Source organism: Orycteropus afer, unplaced genomic scaffold (genome assembly GCF_000298275.1).
Source record: "Orycteropus afer afer isolate SDZICR_OR568_19922 unplaced genomic scaffold, OryAfe1.0 scaffold00441, whole genome shotgun sequence".
Classification (NCBI taxonomy): Eukaryota; Metazoa; Chordata; class Mammalia; order Tubulidentata; family Orycteropodidae; genus Orycteropus; species Orycteropus afer.
In genome coordinates this window covers 817,632-840,459 of record NW_006922028.1, presented here as the reverse complement: position 1 = coordinate 840,459, position 22,828 = coordinate 817,632, and the positions used below count along the sequence as shown (strand labels likewise).

The following is a 22,828-nucleotide window of genomic DNA, read 5'->3' as shown; positions in this document are numbered from 1 at the left end:
GCATATCACAGGTTGTTAATGATTCTTCCTCCGATCCTGATGACGCGTTCTTCTTCATACAGTCCAGCTTCTCAGATTATTTACTCAGCATACAGATTGAATTAGTATGGTGAAAGAATGCAACCCTGACACACTCCCTTCTTGATTCTCAACCATGTAGTGTTCCCTTTTTCTGTTCAAACGACAGCCTCCTGTTCTATGCACAGGTTCCTCATGAGTACAATTAAGTGTTCCAGAATTCCCATTCTTCTCAATGTTATCCACAATTTGTTATCATCCACACAATCAAATGGTTTTGCACAGTCAATAAAACACAAGTAAACATCTTTCTGGTATTCTTTGCTTTGAACCAAGATCCATCTGACATCAGCAACAGTATCCCTCATTCCATGTCCTCTTCTGAATCCAGCTTGCATTTCTGGAAGTTCTCTGTCAATATACGGCTGCAATTGTTTTTCAATTATCTTCAGTAAGATTTTACTTGCATGTGATATTAATGATATTGTTCAGTAATTTCCACATTCTGTGGGATCACCTTTCTTTGGAATGGGTACAAATATGGACCTCTTCCAGTCAGTTGGCCAAGTAGCTGTCTTCCAAGTCTCTTGGCGTAACCAAGTGAGTGCCTTCAGCATGGTGTCTGTTTGTTGAAACATCTCAATGGGTATTCTATCAATTCCTGGAGTCTTGTTCTTCACCAATTCTTTCAATGCAGTTTCCACTTCTTCTTTCAATACTATTGGCTCTTGATCATATGCCACCTCCTGAAACGGATGAAGATCAGCTAGTTCTTTTTGGTACAGTGACTCTGTGTATTCTTTCCATCTTCCTTTGATGCTTCCTGCATCATTCAATATTTTGCCCATAGAACCTTTCAGTATTGCAACTCAAGGCTTTAATTTTTCCCTCAGTTCTTTCAGCTTGAGAAATGCCAAGCATGTTCCTCACTTTTGGTTTTCTAACTCCAGGTCTTTGCATATTTCATTATGGTAACTGGCTTTGTCCACTCCAGCTGCTCTTTGAAATCTTCTGTTCAGCTCTTTTATCTTGTCATTTCTTCCATTTGCTTTAGCTACTCTTCGCTCAAGGGCAAGTTTCAGAGTCTCTCGTGACATCCATTTTGGTCTTTTCTTTCTTTCTCATATTTTTAATAACCTTTTGCTTTCTTCATGGATGATGCTCTTGATGTCATCCCACAGTTCTTCTGGTTTTTGGTCACTGGTGTTCAATGCATTAAATCTGTTCTTTAGATGGTCTCTAAATTCAGGAGGGATATATTCCAGGTCCTATTTTGGCTCTTGTGGACTTGTTTCAATTGTCTTCAACTTGAACTTGCATATGAGTAGTTGATGGTCTGTTCCACAATCAGTTCCTGGCCTTGTTTTGGCTGAAGATACTGAGCTTTTCTATCACCTCTTGCCACAGATGTAGTCAATCTGATTCCTATGTACTCCATCTGGTGAAGTCCATGTGTATAGCTGCCATCTGTGTTGTTGAAAAAAGGTATTGGCAATGAATAAGTCATTGGTCTTGCAAAATTCTAACATGCGATCTCCAGTTTTTTTTCTGTCACCAAGGCCAAATTTTCCAACTAGTGATTCTTCTTTATTTCCAACTTTTACATTCCAATCACCCAGTGATAAGCAATACATCTTGATTGCATATTGGGTCAATTTCAGACTGCAGAAGTTAATAAAATTCTTCAATTTCCTCATCTTTGGCTTTGGTGGTTGGTGCGTAAATTTGAATAGTAGTACTATTAATGGGTCTTCCTTGTAGGCGTGTGGATATTATCCTATCACTGACAGCATTGTACTTCAGGACAGATCTTGAAACATCCTTTGTGATGATGAATGTCATGCCATTCCTCTTCAATTTGTCATTCTTGGCATATAGATCATATGGTTGTCTGATTCAAAATAGCCAAAACCCATCCATTTCAGCTCACTAATGCCTAGGATAGAAGCTTTGGTAGCATAGTGCCTAAGGCATTTGACTGCTAACCAGAAGGGTGGCAGTTCAAACCCACCAGCCACTCCTCAGAAGGAAGATTGGACAATCTACTTCCATAGTAATACTGCCTTGGAAACCCAAGGAGGGGTCGCTATGAGTTGGATCCGACTTGACGGCACATAACAACAACAGCGCCTAGGATATCAATCTTTATGCATTCCATTTCAGCTTTGACAACTTCCAGTTTTCCTAGATTCATACTTTGTACATTCCATGTTCCAATTATTAATGGATGTTTGCAGCTGTTTCTCCTCAATTTGAGTCGTGCATGTCAGCACATGGAGGTGCTGAAAGACTTACTTTATCCGTATCATTAAGGTTGGTTCTACTCTGATAAGGCAGCTCTTTCCCAGTCCTACTTGAGTGCCTTCCAACTGAGGGGGCTCATGTTCCTGCACTGTGTCAGACAATGTTTCTGAGCTATTCATAAAGTTGCCCGATAATGTATCAGGCAGTGTTTCTCTGCTATTCATAAGGTTTGTCCTGGCCAATTTTTGAGAAGTAGATGGCCTCCTCCTTCTTCCTAGTCTGTCTTAGTCTGCAAGCTGCATTGAAGCCTGTGCAGCATGTACAACTCTGCTGGTGTCTAAAACTCCAGTGGCACAGCCTCAAATCTCACAGCAAAGTACAAGCCCCACAGGATAACAAACTAATGGACAAGTTTGTCTCCCTTAGCTGTTGGAAACCTCTGTGCCCTCTCCTTATCTAATTCCTACCTGAAACCTGCCACTTTGTGGTCCCTGGCCACTCCCTCCCTTTCCTGGCTCTAGGGGGCTTGGGACCTAGCCTTGCCTCCCGCCCCTTTTTATCTGGATATTCTGCTGCTCTGGCAGGAGAGACAGCTGGGCAGCTAGATGTAGTTATTTCCCATGAATCACCTCCATGGTGGAATCTGCTGTGAGCAGCTAAATAATTGCCTTTGGGGTACGGCCTGCTTCTGGTATATAAGGAGAAACTCTGAGAAAGGTCTTCAGCTCTTTGGCACATTTTGGACTCTATATTTGGCCAAGTCTTCATCTCCGGTTCCTGGACTTGAACAGAGGCCTGCTGTGTTGCCTGCCAATCTTGAGACTGTTCCTGATTATTGTTGTTGTTATGTGCCATCAAGTTGGACCCGACTCATAGCAACCCCCCCTTGGGTTTCAAAGACGGTATCACTACAAAAGTAGATTGCCCAACCTTCCTTCCGAGGAGTGGCTGCTGAATTCAAACCACCAGCCTTGATTCAAACCATTGGACTTGAACCAGTGCCTTGCCATGTTGCCTGTTGATCTTGGGATTATGCCATTTTACCTGCCAACTTGGGTTTCATCAGCCTCAGCAGCCAGCAGCTGTGTGAGTTACAAGACACCTCCAGCTCCAGTGGGCCTGGAATAAGAGATCGATGGGCCTTCACCCAGCCTCTATGCCAGCACTATGAATTTGGAACTTCTAGCCTCTTAAACTATAAGAGAATAAATTTGTTTGTTAAAGCCATCCATTTGCAATATTTCTGTTATAGCAGCATTAGAGAAGAAAGACATCTTCTTTCCCCAATAAGAGGTTTCCCCTTATAATAGGCAAAGCTAGAGAATGGTGGTGGAAGGAGAAGCTTCATCTTTAAATCAGGTTTGGTTTGGAGTTGTTATTATTTGTTTGAACTTGGCATTTTAGTTATCAAATTAAGACTTTTTAAAGTCACTAACGGATGATTTGTATTATACAAGGGAACCTAGAAAAATCAAGTTCACCCACAGGCAAGGGATGAACTAGCTTCACAGAGAAAATTGAAAGGGACAGTGAGTAACATCCCCCAAGTCCTGCTTTCAAACTTACCTTATCAGTTGTCTAAAATCAGCATATTGGTGAAGACAGAAGTTCACAAATGTGATCTTACAAAATTTATCTCAATCTAGTCAACTTCTCAGCCTATCCTGAGATGATACCATCACTACCAATTCCACACATTTACCACATGACTCAAGAATCTAATAGTAATTCTTAAAAACTGGCACAAGGGACTTAAATATGATTATTGTTGTTGTTATGTGCCATCAAGTTGGACGCAACTCATAGCAACCCCTCCTTGGGTTTCAAAGACGGTATCACTACAGAAGTAGATTGCCCAATCTTCCTTCCGAGGAGTGGCTGCTGGATTCAAACCACCAGCCTTCTGGTTAGCAGTCAAGTACCTTAGGCACAAGCTACCAGAGCTCCCTTAAATATGATAGACTTTCTTTAAAAAGCAAAGACTGTGTCTTGCTCCCTGCAGTATCTGTAACATTTAGCAAAGTACCCCATACATAAAAGGCACTTAAAGAACAGCTGTTCTCCTTTGGAGAAGACTGTTACATAGTCTCTTAGAAAACAAACTCTGAAATGTGTCTACAGCCAAGGCTGCTTTTATGTTAGTTAAAAATACATCAAACTTTGTTGTTGTTATATATCATCGAGCCTATTACAACGCATAGTGACTCTATAGGACAGAGAAGTACTGCCCCATAGGGTTTCCTAGGCTGGCATCTTTACGAGAGCAGATCACCAGGTCTTTCCACTCATAGAGTGGCTGGTGTATTCAAATCCCCAACCTTTCACTTAGCAGCAAAGTGTTAACCATTGTGCAACCACCACCATCATGCACTGCCATCAACTCACAGTGACTCTCCATTAGGTTTCCAAGGCTGTAAATCATTACGGGAATAGATTGCCTCATCTTCCTCCCATGGAGCAGCTGATGGGATTGAACCTCTGACTTTATGGTTAGCAGCCAAATGTCTTACTACACCACCAGAGCTCCTATACTGAGCCTTACTATGTGCAAACTTATAATATAGATTACTTTCATGCCTATCTTTTTGTAGCTATTGAAATTTCTGAAAAAAAAATCATGTATTTTTAGTACTGTACCATAAAAATGAAGACTATATTGGAAAATGTTAAACTTTGATAATCAAAATAGAAGAAAAATTATTATATACGTTTTTTAATGACTTTGCATTGAAATATACTTTGCCTGTTATAATGGGAAACCTCTTATTGGGGAAAGAAGATGTCTTTCTTCTCTAATGCTGCTATAACAGAAATATCACAAATGGATGGCTTTAACAAACAGGAATTTATTCTATTGTAGTTTAAGAGGCTAGAAGTCCAAATTCATAGTGCTGGCATAGAGGCTGGGTGAAGGCCCATCGATCTCTTATTCCAGGCCCACTGGAGCTGGAGGTGTCTTGTAACTCACACAGCTTCTGGCTGCTGAGGCTGATGAAACCCAAGTTGGCAGGTAAAATGGCATAATCCCAAGATCAACAGGCAACATGGCAAGCCACTGGTTCAAGTCCAGGAACAGTCCCAAGATTGGCAGGCAACACAATTGGCAGGCAACACAGCAGGCCTCTGGTTCAAGTCCAGGAACTGGAGATGAAGACTTGGCCAAAAGAAATATCATGTAATGCTACTAGATGCTGAGTGGTTTATTTTAAAAGGAGAGTATTTTTTAAATAGATTATTCAGTATTTTAATTCATGCTTTGTTGGCATATAATGTCTCTTTCCAGTAAAAGATCTACTTAATAAGAGTCCACTATGTGCCATTAAAGGAGCCCTGGTAGTGAAGTGGTTAAGCATTCAACTGATAACCAAAAGGTCAGTGGATCGAACCCACTACCTGCTCCACAGGAGAAAGATGTGGCAGTCTGCTTCTGTAAATATCACAGCCTTGGAAACCCTACATAGTAGTTCTACTCTGCCCTGTAGGGTTGCTATGAGTCTAAATAGCAGGTTTTATGTGCCACTTCACAACCATCTGAGTTAGATCTATCATCATCCGTATGTTAAAGATTAGAAAACTGAGGCTCTGAGTTTAGTGACTTCTTCAAGGTCACACAACTAGTAAGTGGCACAGCTGGAGTTTAAACCCAAGACAGTGTGTCAGATTTCCAAGGCATGCTCTTTATTATATTCCTAACTATAGTGCTGCCAAGAGTTGAGTTCTACTGATTCATTTCCAAAAGAAAAATATAACTCTATTTTAATGTCTAATTTCATAATATCTAATTTTGAAATATAATCTATTTTCAAGTTCCAACCCTAGTTCCATTAATACATGTCTGCTGATGTGAATTTATTAATAAGCTCCTCATGAGTAAAATATTCTATATAACAGATACTAAATAAAGTTTTTGTTTTATGGTCAATACAGTACTCATTATGCCACTATTATTGTACAGTATTTACAATAAATGTATGTAACTAAAAAATTTAACAGTTTCCAAAATGGTGCATAAAAGAAGCAAGGTGTATTTTATTTTTTCAGGAACTGAAGGGTATTGCCTGCAATAGAGTCGTGATTATCAGACTGTTTGATTCTCAGGCTTTATCTTAGAAATACAGGCAGGAGAGAGGTATGGGATAAATCCTAGATATTTCAGTAGAAGACAGTGGTTCTCAGCCTAGATAATTTTGTCCCCAGAGGACATTTGGTATCCCACCACTGTGTGTAGGGGGGATGCTACTGGCATCTTGTGGGTGGCACCAGGGAGGCTGCTGAACACTGTATTATGCACAGGCACTCCCTACCTCCCACAACAAAGAATTATCCAGTCGAAGATATCAACAGTGCCCAGGTTGAGAAACCCTAGTATAAAGGATTTAATGTCTCTGGCATTTAGCAGAGGGAGTGGCCAGGGTGTTTAGAGACAGTAACTACAAACACTAAATGAGAAAAAGAGCCTAAGTAACAGTTAAGATTAGGTGCAGAACTCAAGCAGTGATAAGCACGCTGGCATGGGAGCAGCCTTCTGCCTCAGATTTGAGGTGGGCAGTGTAAAGAGAGAAAGTGATAGCAACTCCTACTCATTACTTCTATCTTTGCCAGTTGTGATTATTTTTTTCCCTGATAAAGCAGAAAATGGAAAAACATACAGAAAAAGATAAAAAGTTTAATGAAAAGAAGAGAAATAGCTTTTCTTACACAGTACACAGTTCCATTACTAATATATTTAATCTATTATGTATTCTCTCAACAGGGTTATAGAGGGTTACAGTGCAAAATAAGAACAATGGATATTGTGGACACACCATAAGAGAAACTCAGAATGAATAAATATTCATGTGGTTCATTCTGGACAACAGTATTCTGAAAACCAAATACTGTTTCAGGAAGCCTGACTTTTATTCCCCAAAGAATTTCCTTTTGTTGAATCTAGGGGACCCTCCGTCACAAGAGGAAAGTAAAAACTAGACATGCAGCAAGCTCTGAGAGGTGCTAACATTCACAGAAGGTTGCCTTGCTTTGCATAATTTTTACCGTTTGGTACTTTCACCTCTTCCTTTGTTCTTCTTTTTGCCCTTCACTAAAATCTTTTACTCACTTTTCATCCCTTTACATACTCTCATTTTCTTCCTTTTCTCTCTTCCAACTCTAATGTCTTACTTTGCTCTCTTAAAAGTGTCAACTGGTAATGAAACTATATAACGAGAATTCTGGGGCTGGAAGACTAGGCCTTTGAAGATTATAAAATTGTAACAACCCCCCTGCAACATCCCTCTCTCTTACACACAGCATGACTGGTAACAAGTGGTCAGTAGACTCCTTAAACATACTCAAGTCTATTATCCCTACTCCCTTTCAAAAACCACAAACCACTTCTCACTGAATGGGTATTGCTATACTGCTGGTAAGATCTAAACATAGCAATATAATTGGCCTGCATTGCTCTTGCTTCACAGATATCAACACTTTCTCATTACCAACATTTACTAAATTAGAAAGATAAAACTTACTTTAGGTACCACGGTAAGTTACAGGTGGCCAAATTTACAGAATATTTGTTCACTGAAAACTATCTTTTGATAAACTGAAACATTTAACTAAAAGCAGACATAGTGTGATTCATCTAATAAGCCTTGTTTGACATTTTCTCAGGATGAGGAATGACTCATTAAATCCCAAAAATGGCCCGCAAGGTGTGTTTTACCCTCCTACATTCCTCCAAAAGTTTCTTCTCCCCTTAACTGCGTAATCAATAAAAGAAACTGACTAATTTAGAGGATTTCGGGTCATATGGGGTAAATACGGTAATGTACTTCACACAGCACAGCATTATGCCTCTTGGATCCTAGCAGACAGATGCATGAGGCCCAAAATAAAGTGATTTATTATTACAGAATAAAGGATATAAATCCTAATTTGTTCTGTGCCGGGTGCCAGCCCCATAAACCCAGCCGTACCGTTCAGCTTTCTAGTTTTAATTACTCTCTCTAGCGTTCCACCTAACTTTGAGCAGTTCTTGAAGGTAAGGCTCTGGCTGTTGCTTCCGCTGAAGAGTCCCCTTAAACTCGCCCCAGGTGCAGCGAGCGTCTACCTCCCCGCAAGCTGGTGCAGGGCTGGCACTGCGCCGTACCCCTTACCTTAGTGAGCTGGGCAATTTTCTTGCTCATTTTCAGGTGCAGGTCCTGGGTATAGTCCATGCAGTGCCCCGCCTGCTGCGCGCCGGGCGCGGAGGGCGCGAATTTGGCTGCTCCAGCCGCGGAGCCACCGTAATAGTGCTGCTGCCAGCTCATACCCGGGGTCGCCATCTTCCCTACAGACCCCAGTCGGGGCACCTGTCCCCGTGCTCGGGGGACACCTCGCAGAGCAAAGGCGTCTGGGAGGCAAAAGCCGAGGCGGCCGCTTCCAGACCCGACACCCAGCGCCCGTCAAGCTTCGGCCGCAGACGGCCGCCTGCCCGTAACCCCTCGGCCGCCCCCTTCCAGGGACGGGGCGGCCCCACCGGCCCGAGGCTGCGGGCGACGCCGGCGCGGGGCAAGACGCCCAGGAGCCGGCGACGGTAGCGGCCCGAGCCAGGCCCACTCTCGTCCGCTCCTCAGTCCGCGCCTGGCGGGGGCGTCGTAGGCAGCGTTGGCCGTGCGAGTCCCGTTCGCACCCTGCAGCAGAGACCTGGCAAGACGGCCGCCGCCGGGGTTGCGGAGGGAGGAAGAGTCGGGCGGGCTGCAGCGAGGGGAGGCGGGGACTTGGAGGAGGACGCGGGACCCGCGGAGCCGCCGTTACCAGGGCGCGCGGCGCGCGGCCCGCGAACCGCGGGGCGACGGCGACGTAATTTCCCCGCAGTCAAGCCCCGCCCCGCTGCCGTTCGGCCGGGGCTGGTGCGGAGCAGAGGGAGCCCCGGGATTCCACTGCTGGTGCCTCCTGCTGCTTCGGGGACCCCCTAGCCCGGCCGCGTCAGAGTGCTCGGTGTGCCATGGCTGCGGCCTTATGTTGAAATAAATGAAAAAACAAAATAGACCAGTGAAGACGGGGCAGTGACCAGGGCCCCTGTTTAGTTTGCAGAGCGTGTGCCGGTTTACAGTTCATTTTACGTGCATCCTGGCGTGCACAGGACCGAGGTGTCTCATCCTCAAGAAGAGCAGCAACCTCATGGCCAGCTCCCTCCCGTCGGTGGCTTTGGCACCAAAGACGTGGGTATTGAAGTAGCCAGCAATTTGATAATCCCTGTCCTGACCCTTCCTTTTAGACATACACAGATGTGATTGTGACAATGTTTTAGGACGACCTACTACGTGCAGGGCACTGCCCCTTGTTCAAGGCGAAGCGTCTAGATGTGAAAGGAGCACCTATTCAGTGCATTGGTAAAGCGCTGCACCCCTATTTTCCCCCAGTCTAATAAGAGTTGGAGACAATTATAAACGAAATCTAGTTGGCTGGGACTCAAAACGGGTAGGAGTGGAGTACATGTAAAGTGACAAAAACAAAATGGAAGGAAATGTCAGTGCTTTAAAGATTTGGAACTTGGCCAAAATTTGTCATTACATGTGCTTTTTCACCTTCCTAAATATGTTATTTCCTACTGATTTTCTCCTGACAGCTCTACTCCAGCAGATCTAATAAGTTTTGTGGGTTTTGTTTTATTTAAAACAAACAAACAAAACCTTCTATTTTGTCTTGAAGTGAATGGGTCGTTTGAGGACAGTCTTAACACAAACTTAACAAATATAGAATTGTGCTTGGTTAAAAAAGTTGTTTTTCATGTAGTTTTCCAGGACAGATTTTCCCTACTTCATAATATGTGGACTCTTTTTAGAATGTAAAATCATGTAAATCTGAGAATACTAAGAAATCCAACTGAGGGCCAAATAACATAATAAAGTGTTTGTTTGAATATGACTTGATCAGCAAGATGAACTTTGAATAGAATCCTGAAAGGTTGGAATCCAGAAAAGAAGACTGAAGTTGGCTACATCTTTTCCCAAATGCTAGGTATTTAGCCCCCCTCTCACAGACTTTCCAGAAAAGATATTTCTGTTGCCAATGTTCTTAATGGAACAGATGGCCAGAAACAAATATTATGCAAATTTTGCTTCCTTCTTAAGCACTAAAGATTAAATGAAATTGGAGAGAATTATGAACTAGTCAAATTCTAGGCATGCACAACCTCATCTTCCCTGAAACCAGAAGAACTAGATGGTGCCTGGCTACCACCACAGACTGTTGTAGATGGAGTCAAAGTAGCTGGTTCCAGATACAGTGGAAGAAAATTAAGAAGCAGAATTCAAAATCTTATTTAAAAAAAAAGCCAGGCAAACTGAAATAGTAGAGAACAGACAACTCCCTGAGACAATGGCCCTGAGATACTCTTTAAACCTGAACCAAGCCTATCCCCTGAGATCATCTTTTAGCAAAAGAGTAGAGTGGCACAAAATAAAGGCTATTACTTGTAAGATCAGTTCCCTACTTAAAAAAACATCAATATGGAAGTAAAAGGTTAACAATTACTCAAAAGCATAGATCAGAAGGTAAGGGGGCAAGAAAAGTAGGGTACTGGGAAGGAAACAAACTGAACAAAGAGAATGTTGGCAGATTATGGTAAATGTAACGAATGCCAACAATTTGTGTGGAAATTATCAAATGGGAACCTAACTTTGCTTTGTAAACTTTTACCAAAAATGCAATGAAATTTATTTTTTCATTTCTAGGCCTAGAAGATTCAGAATCATTTTAGAACTTTCATATCCTTTACATTCTAAACAGAAATGTATGCTCCAGACGTTCACTGTGGCTCACTAGACTGGTGTGGCCAGATCTTGCTGGGACAAAGGTGTTTTGACTTTGTCACTGTGATGTAGTAGAAAGAGCATGGCATTGGAAGTGAGATGGATGTGTACCCTAAGCTGAATCATTGAACTTGTATATCCTCAAGTGCCTCTGAAAAGAGAGAGTGTTATCAGCCTCTTCTGGTTCTAACTTGGAAGGTAGAGGCTAGGACACTGAGCCACTGAGTTCACGCTGAGCCCCATCACGTGAGTTTGTACCATCACTACATGGCACAGCCCAAGTGGAGGCTTTTCTTAAATACTATGCACAAAAGACACTGTCATTCCATGAATTTTATATTTTTGCCCTGTTACAATATAAAATAGGTCATCTGATACATAATTCTATGCAATGATAAATAACATTAAGAATAATATATTACACCCATTATCCCATCACCCAGAATCTCACTTAAAAATCCAATAGAGGAGGTACGTAATAGGACAGAAAAAAAGGTAGTTAGGCAAGAGATCGTTATTTAGTACATATTTATTTCATGAAATGGACAAGTATTTATTGGATGCCTACTATGTGCCAGGCATTGTGTAGGTGGTATGGCTGCAATGATGATTAAGAATTGGTCTCTGTCCTCGAGTTACCAGTCTAGCAGAAGAGACAGGCAAGTAAAGAATAAATTGCAACCCAGTGTGCTAAGTACCAAAGGAACTCACAAGACAGGCATTTAAACTAGCTTTGAGGCATCAGAGAAAGCTTTACACATGCACTAAATGCCTGAATTGACTCCTAAAGAAAAAGTTTGTTTCTGATAAAAGGGGCTATGAAAGATATCCTTGCCTGGAGGATAGCAAGTCCGAAGCCTGGAGATGAGACAGAGTGACCCATTTAGGCTACTGGAAGTGGTACAATATTGCTGGAGTAAAGAGTCAGAGTGGGATGTCAAAACATTAGGTAGAGCAAGTACTGAGACCATTCATGGGGGGAGGGGACTTAAAGGGGTAAATTTGTTTTGAGGGCAATGATCAGCCACTGAAGGGCTTTAGGCAGATTAATGAAGTAATCAGATTTGCATTTTAGAAAAGCAATTCTAGTGAAAGTATGGAAAATGGATTACAGGGACAACTTTATAGACAAAGAGACAAGTTAGGAGGCTATTGTACTCATTTAGGTGAGAGAGGACAAAACCACTGAACTAAAATACGGCAGTGAGAATAGAAGTGAATGGATATAAGACATTCAGAAAGTAGACAGTGAGGCTAAGGAGATGAGAGCAGCCAAGGACTCCACCTGAGAAAGCGACAATAGGAGAAAGACTGGTTGGGGAAAAATGATAAATTTCAGTTTAGAATGTTATGTGTGAGATGACAGTGGAACGTCTAAGCAGAGAAGTTCAGTTGCAGTTGAATATAGAGTTAGTAAAGAAATACAGTAATCAAGTTGGAATACAACAGGAGAAGCCAATTATTACTTACAAGAGGAAACCAGAAGCCATTAGTATGTAAAAAGCAGGTTGGCATCTGGAGCATCCTAGAACTTAGATTGAGGCATTGGATCTAAGAGCCCTGAGAAGTATGCTCCTAATAAAGTAGAATGTTGGCCCAGCAGGGACAGAGGTTTATGCAGGGGAACAGTCACTGATAGCAAATAGAGGAAGGAGTTAAAAGTAAAAGAAAAATTACTGTTAGAGATGGAACCAAATTCCACGTCCAAAACTCTCATTTTAGACATATTGAAGAGCAGGGAAGTTGAGTTGTCTAAATTTTAAAACCACTTAGCAATAGAGCTAAAATTACAACTGAAATATTTTAAACCCCATTTCTTTCTGGTTTACTGAACAGTAGCTTAAAGCTACATACAGGAAACGTTATTCTGATATTATTTGACTAGAAATTCCTTATACTAGTACTTTCATATTTTGATATCCACAGATGATTTATATTTCGAATGCTGTCTCACAGACACTCAAATCTCCTACATAATTCCAGTATTGTTAGAAACAGTGGAGAGAGGGGAGATGAGAGTGGAGAGTGGTGACTGCAAAGGTTGATTAATAGTGAAACTCCTTTCTTTTTTAAAAAAAATTTATTGTGATTTGGGTGAACGTTTACAGAGCAAATTCATTTTCCATACAGCAGCTCATATATATTTTGTTTCATTATGCACTGCCATCAAGTTGGATGCAACTCATGACCACCCCCTCCTTGGGTTTCCAAGGCAGTATCACTACAGAAGTAGATTGCCCAACCTTCCTGCCAAGGAGTGGCTGGTGGGTTTGAACCACCAGGCTTCTGGTTAGATGTCAAATGCCTTAGGTGTGATATTGACTGCAATTCCTCCCTGTAGTTACCTCTTGCCTGTGTTTTTCTTTCCTATGCATTCCTGCCCCCTGAGCTATCTCCCTGTGCAAACACTTTTGGTCTCAAGGTCATAGGCTGAGGATTTCCTGGTCTACTAGTCTGCTGGACCAATTGTTTCTTGAGTTTTTGGTTTTCTTCATTCTTCTTTGCTCTAGACGAGGAGGGACCAATTGTTGCATGTAGATGGACACTTGCAAGCCTTTAAGACCCAGTCACTACTCACCAAAGTAGGATGTATAACAGTGTTTTTGGTAGTATGTTTCCATGGCTACTTTTGAGAGATGAGTCCTAACAAGTGATCACATGACTATATAGTTTTGTAAATATGTATTAAAAAATAAAGGAGCTCTGGTGGCATAGTGGATAAGTAACTTGACTGCTAACTGGAAGGTCAGCAGTTCAAACCCACCACCCACTCCACAAAAGGAAGATGGGGCAATCTACTTCCATAAAGATTTACAGTCTTGGAAACCCAACGGGGGTCACTATGAGTCAGAAATGACTAGATGGCAGTGAATTATATAAGAGTAATATTTTCGTTCTTGAAAAAGCCCCCCCACAAAAAAAAAAAAAAAAACCCTGGATTGATTCCAACTAGCAGTCCCTAAGGTTGAGAGTTAAAATTGGGATTGAAATGTGAGATCAAAAGTTAGTAGACTCTGATTTCTTCATTGCGAGTTACCCTTTTTGCTTATGGAGAGTTTATTTTAGAGAACAGATAATCAGAGAATGGTGCTTCATCAATCAACAAGCATTTATTGATTGCTTCTCTTGTGAAAGTTAAACAGTCATTTTCTGTTGAAGGTCATGGTTAGCTAGAGGATATTCTGGATATGAGGTTTGAAAGAGGGAAGAGGTTGGGACATATTCTTTCTCCTGTGTTCTTTTCCCCTTCTCATTTGGGCCAGAAGAGTGATAAAGATCAAATCAGGCAGTTCACTGAGAATGGCATTAAATATCTACAAAAGGACTTGACAGATGAAGTTGGTGACATGATTTCCAAGGTACTTTCCATCTCTCTTCTCTCTGTCACAGTGTAATGCCTCTTAGGAACATTCAATACTTGAATGAAATTTAATCTGAGGCCATCCAAAAGGCTTAATAGCATCAGAGACTCAGGGTCAATACAGACTATATACAAGCAACTGGACTCATGTGGAATCAATACACTAGGTTTGTGTAAGTCTTCACACAAACACGGGAAGTATTTTGAGCTGTTTGTTCCAGATAACAATCTTTCTGTTGGTACAGATTTCCAAGTATAATGGAAAGACTCAGATTTTTATTAACGTTTTTTTAGTTCTTCATATATGCTGCTTTCTTTTTTCTCTTTTTTTGGGGGGAGGGGTAGGGAGGCAGAGGGTAGGGGGAGTCCTTCCTCATGAGTTCAGAAACTCATCTCTGTTACATCAATCCACAATGGTAATGAATACCTTCTAAAATGGTTGATGTAAAATAAAAAATGTTTGTTTCCAACTTTTAGTTAACTCCCCTTCTCCATCACAGTAATTACTAGCTTTTCCTCTGTTAACAAAGTTGACCTTTTCTATAAACATCTTTATCAACCAGCAGCCAATTGCCTTATCCATCAACTTTATCTGGATTCCTTCAAAAGCAAAGACCAAGTCAGGTAATTTACTTGGTAGGTAATCTTCAGAAGCAGGGAAACAGAGAAGTAGGAAAAGCAATTAAAGGAAACGTTATTGAGCTGGCTAATTTTTGTCAATAGGTCCTTAGTCCCACTAGAGACCCTCTGAAGAACTGTGTAGAAGGCACCAAGAATTTTCTCTCCCGAGAACGGAAGGCTGAAGCATTTATACCCTGACTGCCTTAACTAAGGATTGCTTTTAAAGAAAATTCCTCTATATGTCTGGACATTCAGTGTCAGCTCAGTGAGCTCTTGTGGCTCGGGAAAAAACTGTGAATCAGGAAAGCAGAAAGACGCAGAAGCTCTTGAAGTGGAAATGTCACACGCACAGGAGCTGTCCAACACAATTGCAGCTGAAATCAAAGGAAGTATCACAGGACACCAAAAGTATCTGCTGCAGTCTATCTCTCGCACTTTTCAGATCTACTTGTTTCACATATAAAATTCATTCTGTCATTGATGCTCTAAGGTCATGGCCAGCCACTAATTCTAAAAAGACTCAAGAACAGGGGTTCCTTGTTGCAACATATCCCGAGGCCATAAATTGTATTCATCAGGTCCCTTCCCCACTACTCATTCTAGATTTCCCGCACCCTTGGTGAGCACTTCAGTTCTTTGCTTGGTGGAAGGCCCAGCCTTTCATCTTTGAGGAGTCCAAGCTCTTGATTCACTTGCCCTATCAGGCTGAGGTTACTACAGTTTTTCATTCAGTGCTATCCCCAGTCATAGAAGACAACAGGAATCCCAGTGATTTTTATTTTACTTCATTGTAAAATAGATGTAACAAAAATTTCACTATTTTAACCATTTTAGAGTGTACAAATCAACATTAATTACATTTACCATGTTGTACAACCAGCACACTATCCATTCACCAAAAAAAAAATAATAATAATAATCACCTCAAATAGAAATTTAGTACCCATTAAGAAATAACCTCACCCACTGTTGTTGTTGTTGTTATGTGCTGTTGAGTCGCACCTGACTCATAGCAACCTCTCCTTGGGTTTCCAAGGCAGTATCACTACGGAAGTAGATTGCCCCATCTTTCTTCTGAGCAGTGGCTGGTGGGTTTGAACCGCCAGCCTTCTGGTTAGCAATCAAGTGCCTTAGGCACTATGCTACCAGAGCTCCCCTCACCCACTAGTAACTGCTATTAAACTTTCTTTTTTAAATACCTATTCTAGATATGTTATATAAGTGAGATCATACAGTATTTGTCCTTCTGTGTCTGACTTATTTCACTCAGAATAATGTTTTCAGGGTTCATGCATGTCATAACATGTATCAGACCCAGTGAATCTTTTGAGATCTGGACATGTTGTTAAACATTTTCATGGGAAAATATTCCCTAACCAGTAAACTCTCCCCTCTTCAGTCTCATATTCCATTCATCTTTTTCAATTTCACATCTTCAAATCTATTCTCATATATTTTTTTCTTTGTTTTTGTCAATAAATATTACCCAGATTCTGTAATTCTTGTGGTAATAATTTCTTACCATAGCAGAGATGGTACCTCCCCACTTAGAATATGCTAATCTCTCTCTCTCATTATCAATCTGGAAGCAATTAGTGGAGTTAGTGAAGGGGATCCCAAAGAGAACAAAAATGTCTTGCAAGACATGTTTTCATCCTCTCTGGGCAAGAGAAGAATGTTGTCCTCTAGCAAGGAGAAGACTTGGTTCTGCAGCCTGAATGATTCAAGAGGGGCCAAGGTTCTATCCCCAAAGTTGTCTTCAGCCCAAGTCTTAGGGTGTGATTCTTTCCATATGAAAGCTGTGACTTTTGCATAAAAGGTCTTTAACATGGAGGCCGGCATGTTCTGCTTCCATTGCCATTCTGCCACCCCTACTATTAAATTCAAAGCCTGATTTTTAGCACAATCTGTCTTTTTGCTATAGAGTGTCTTCCTGCCATGAAGGACTTCTGGTTTTCACAGAATGCCTTGAAGTAATAACTGGGTGAATTAAATTTGCTTTTCTCTTTCTTTAAGGCTTTTTTTCAAGGCTTTTAAGGCAGTTAACAAAAGCAAGCCAATTCCACTACTTTTGTAATTACCATTGTCCCTTTCCATTCCACTGTTAGACATGCTGTATAAGCAAAGTTTCCCCTTCCATCGCACCCTATCATGCACGACCAGGGTTCCTAAATGGTCTCTTAGTCTCCTTTAATTAAATCTCCCCATGTCTTCCTTGTTAAATGTCCTAATTTATAAACCCTACCCATTCTTAACAGGAACCCTGCTGATGCAGAGGTTAAGTGCTCAGCTACTAACAAAAAGGTCAGTGGTTTGAAACCCACAGCCTCTCTGTGTGAGAAAGATGTGGCAGTCTGCTTCTGTGAAGATATATATACCTCAGAAACCCAATGGGGCAGTTCTACTCTGACCTATAGGGTTGCTTTGAGTTGGAATTAGTTGCAGTGGGTTTGGTTTTTGAGTTTTTAATCCATTCTTACCAGAAGTCCTGATGGTAGAGTGGTTATGCACTAGGCTGCTAACCAATAGTGTAGGCCGATGGCTGGAACCCACCAGCTATGCTGTAACACAGAAGAAAAGTATGGCAGTATGCTCCCATAAAGATTACAGCTTTGGAAACCATGTGGAGCAGTTCTACTCTGTCCTATGTAGGGTTGCTATGAGTTGGAATTGACTTAACAGTATGAGTTTGGGTTGGATCTGGGATAACATTGGTTTCTTCAAAGGTACTGACAGAAGAAACAATCCACATGCATTTACAGAGCTAGTGCTGAAATCAGGAAAGATCCTAGCAATAGGAGATGGGACTTTGTGTCAGGTGGTTTTTGTTTGTTTTTCACCTGTATTACGTTATTAGGAGAGTACCTACAAGCAAATTGGCAGTTGTCCATTCCTTTGCTCCTGACTCCAAAATCAGAAGATAGAATTTTGCTTCACCTTTCATAGTACTTTCTGGGAAGGCCTCTTAGAATATTAAAATATCCAGATAGGAAGTAAAATCTTTTCTGTTTTGCAAACTTCTGGTCTGTCTTCGATCCTTCCAGAGGAAGATAAGCCAAAAAGTATTAATAGTGTTTCTGTCTTTTGTTAGGCTAGAATTCAGTAGGCATGGCAGCAAATGTTTGAATATACAAGGAGGTCTGGTGGCACAGTGGTTGAAGCACTGGCTGCTAACCAAAAGGTTGGTGGTTCAAATCCACCACCTGCTCCATGGGAGGAAGATGAGGCAGTCTGCTTTTGTAAAGACTTACAGCCTTGGAAGCCCTATGAGGTTGCTTTTTTTTTTTTTTTTTTAAGGTGGGCTTAAATACACTTCGGTGTTCTCCCACCCCCAAACGCACATGCTCCTTTCAGGCCCAGGTCAGTCTCTGGCCTTGATAAAAATGGGCTGGTTTCCGGTTCAGAACATAGAGATAAAGTGGTGGATTTGGCACATCCTGCTTGAAGCTTCCTCTCTTTTCTCACTTAAAAATTGTATTGTGTTACCCTGGGGTGTGTGTGTGAGAGAGAAATGGAGTTAAGATGGGAGAAGTCAGAGAGTGCATAGAGTGGGGGGTCAAAAGAGGCAAAAATGAGAAAAGTCCAGATTTAGAAAAATTACATCTAAAAGAATATTGGGGTCAGAATGATGACATTATCTTCCATCCTTTCTATCTAGTGATTGAAGGTGTTCTTTTTCACTTCTGCCTCATGACTGATTTCATTCACAACTTGGAAAGTGCTACTTCCTTTTTCAAAAATATTTATTCATTTAAGTAAAAGAGCTCAGCTTTCAATTCTCCACCTCTTTTTCTGTTCCTTCTTCCTGTCCTACTCCAATTTCTCACGCTCCCTTTATAAAAAGAACACATAAACAAAAACTGAAACAAAGTGTAAACTATCACAGACAGAAACCTATAGGGCTAATCTTACATATCAACACAACTGATTATAAATACCGAAATGTTTGAAATCAGGTGTCTTAGTTTAGATTTTACCCCAAAACAGACTCTGAGACAAAGATTTGGGTGTAAGCAGTTTATTTGAGAGGTGATCCCAGAAACAGTGAGGGAGGTTGAAGTGAGACAAGGCATAGAGGAAGATAAGGCAAGAAAAGGCGTGTTGTCAAAGCTTAGTATCTGCCATGAGCTATGTGGTGCAGTAGGACTGTGGCCCTTCCAAGGGTCTGTAAATTTGTGCCCTCAGGGGTTAAGGATCAGAGCATATTTATCCACCAGTATTAGCCCAGTATTAGCTGTTGTTTGCTCCCAAGGGGTTAACTCCCTCCAAGCCTCAGGCAGAGAGACACAAATGCTTAGGTAAAAAGCCTGGAAGTAAGCAAATTGACTACCCTGACCACAGCAGACCTCCAGGGCAGACTAAGGGGATATGAGCAGGTCACAGACATCAGACAGTTATATATTTTTAGCTGAATAAAGTCATCTGCTAGTTTAGCCTTTTCCTCTTTGTATTGCCCAATGGCTTTTGTCTTCTTTAAAAAATTAAAAATTCTTCTCTATAGCCTTATTTTATATAGGCTTTATGATAATAGTAAACCCAAACCCACTGCCACTGAGTCAATTCTGACTCATAGCAACCTGATGTAATAGTAGTAATCACTCACTCACACTCACCCACTGCTGTCAAGTGGAATCTGATTCAGAGACCCCTCCTTGGGTTTCTGAGGCAGTATCTCTATGGAAGTAGATTGCCCAGTCTTCCTTACTAGGAGTGGATGGTGGGTTTGAACCACTAGCCTTATGGCTAGCAGTCAAATGCCTTAGGCATTATGCCACCAATACCCTATTATATTTCACTTTTCTCACAGTGCAATTATCTCAATCTCTAAACAGTCTTTGAGATGAACATTATTAGCTTTACTTTACTATAAAATAACTAAAGTACAAATGAATTAAATATCCCCCATAATATCATAGTGTAAGTTGCTGATGCTCAAACTTAGTTCTTTTAATTCTAAACTTAGTATTTTTCCTACCATACTCTATTTGTCTTCTGTACTAACGGATTTTTTTAGAGTGAGCATGGTGTGTAATATGCTCAACCCAAACCAAACTCACTGCAGTCGAGTCGGATCTGACTCACTGCCTCCTTGGGTTTCCGAGGCAGTGTCACTACAGAAGTAGATTGCCCCATCTTCCTTCCGAGGAGTGGCTGGTGGGTTTGAACTGCCAGCCTTCTGGTTAGCAGTCAAGTGCCTTAGGCACTGTGCCACCAGAGCTCCCATGTAATATGCTAGTAACACTTAAATACAAATGTTAATGTTCTTTATGTGACTCTCTTGTAACATCTTTAGCTAGTACATCAAGGATATATAATAGAAGAAAGGAACCCCCATAGAGATGCAAAAAATATATAGAGGATTAATGAAATAAATCCTTTATGTTGTTGTTGTTGTTATGTGCCGTCGAGTCGGACCGGACTTATAGCGACCCCTCCTTGGGTTTCCAAGGCAGTATCACTACGGAAGTAGATTGCCCCATCTTCCTTCCGAGGAGTGGCTGATGGGTTTGAACTGCCAGCCTTCTGGTTAGCAGTCAAGTGCCTTAGGCACTACGCTACCAGAGCTCCCATAGATAGAGGAAAACTAGAAAGAAACTCAGAAATATTCTATCATAAACAGGAAGTAGGGCAGGGCACAGGAAGGAGTAGTTAGTTTTCTTTTCTACATCAGAAGACAGTGTAATTTTTCAATGAAAAGAGTGAACTAGATTATAAATAGGGGCTCTCGCAGCATAGTGCCTAAGGCACTTGACTGCAAGCCAGAAGGCTGGTGGTTCAAACCTACCAGCTACTCCTTGGAAGAAAGATGGGGTAATCTACTTCCATAGTGATATTGCCTCAGAAACCCAAGGAGGGGTTGCTATGAGTCAGGTCTGACTCAAAGGCACATAACAACGACAACAACAACAACAAATTATAAGTATAAGATACCAATCACTTAAGATTTGCTGTGGTCCAAAGGCAGTGGAACTCTTAATTCACCTCTAGTGTAACTAACAAATAGGGAAGAGAATTGCTGGGGTGACAATAGTTGAGACAGAGGGGTGGATTCAATAGGTGGCAATGCCATTCCTACACTCTCAGGATGGTTATGGCTTGCTTGCACTAACTGCACCAAAGGCAATGTTGAGAAGGTATATAAGTATAATACATGCATAATATAATACACACATGGAAAGTATACGGCTTAAAGGGTTTTCTATTTTGCAGTTGGGTTACTGAAAATAATTCTATACCCCTAGATTATAAATGCTCAATACATCTTTACCCTCAGTATTTATAATGATAGTGGATTTCATAAAACACAAACATAGATGGGGTAGATCTCATCTGTGAGCTAGAAGTTAAAGAGAGCTGGTTCCTTAGGGTAAAAAGTGTCCTTTTATCTTTTCTGAGCCGAGATAAATGGGAAAAAATACCCATGAAATTATCATAAAGACCGAAAGGCATGAAAAAAAGAGGACTGTGACTAAAATAATCTGTATTTAGAATTACACTTACAAAGTAAAAGGAAGAATTATAGCCAAAAAGAGCTTCAGTTTGTGTCAGATAAACAGAATTATTATTCTAGAGAAAATCTTGACTTTGAAATTATCAGTAAGAAAAGGAGGAGAATATAAAATTCAGAGAAGAGTGTTATGAGCTTTAGGAACAATTTTAAATCAACAGAACTGCCAGGAAATATTGTTGGTGGTTGTTGTTAGATGCCATCGAGTCATCTCTGACTCATAGTGACCCTATGCACAGCAGAGCGAAACACCGCCTGGTCCTGTGCCAGCCTCACGATCCCTGCTATACCTGAGCCCATCGTTGCAGCCACTGTGTCCATCCATCTCGTTGAGGGCTTCCCCTTCTTCATTGACCCTCCACTTTACAAAGCATATCTTTCTCCAGGGAATGGTTCCTTCTGACATCATGACCAAAATATGTGAGACGAAGTCTGGCCGTGCTCACTTTCAAGGAGCATTCTGGCTGCACTTCCTTAAGGATAGATTTGTTAGTCCTTTTAGCAAACCATGGTACTCTTAGCATTCTTCTCCAACACCACAACTCAAAAGCATCAACTCTTCTTCAGTCTTCCTTATTCATTGTCCAGCTCTCACATGCATAAGAGGCAATTCGAAATACTATGGCTTGGGTTAGGCACACCTTAGTCTTCAAGTAGACATCCTTGTTCCTCATCACTTGAAAGAGGTCCTTTGCAGCAGATTTGCCCAATGCAATACATCATCTGATGTCTTGACTGCTGCTTCCATTGGTGTTGATTGTAGAACAAAGCCATATGAAGTCCTTGACAACTTCAATCTTTTCTCCATTCACCGTGAATCTGTTTATTGGACCAATTGTGAAGATTCAGTTTTGTTATACTGAAGCATAATCCATACTGCAGACTGTAGTCTTTAATCTTCATCAGTAAGTGCTTCAAGTCATCTTCACTTTCAGCAAGCAAAGTTGTGTTATCTGCATATCGCAGGTTGTTAATGAGTCTTCCTCCAATCCTGATGTCATGTACTTCATATAGTCCAGCTTCTTGGATTATTTGCTCAGCATACAAGTTGAATAAGTATGGTGAAAGGATACAACCCTGACACAATCCCTTCTTGATTTTGAACCATGCAGTATTCACTTGTTCTGTTAGAATGATAGCCTCCTGATCTATATACAGGTTCTTCATGAGTACAATAAAGTGTTCTGGAATTCCCATTCTTCTCATTATTATCCACAATTTGTCATGATCCACACAATCTAATGCTTTGGCATAGTCAATAAAACATAAGTAAACATCTTTCTGGTATTATTTGCTTTC

The 22,828-nt window shown here is 41.1% G+C and overlaps 1 protein-coding gene across 1 annotated transcript in view; it reads right to left on the bottom strand.

Moving 5' to 3' along the window:
* The window catches only part of FAM184A (family with sequence similarity 184 member A), a 205,983-nt gene extending 197,416 nt beyond the window's left edge, over positions 1-8,567 (bottom strand). Inside the window, exon 1 of the mRNA XM_007954187.2 lies at positions 8,400-8,567. Within this exon, the coding sequence (XP_007952378.1) occupies positions 8,400-8,567 (168 nt within the window). The remainder of the gene's footprint in view (positions 1-8,399) is intronic.
* Between the last annotated feature and the right edge of the window lie 14,261 nt (positions 8,568-22,828).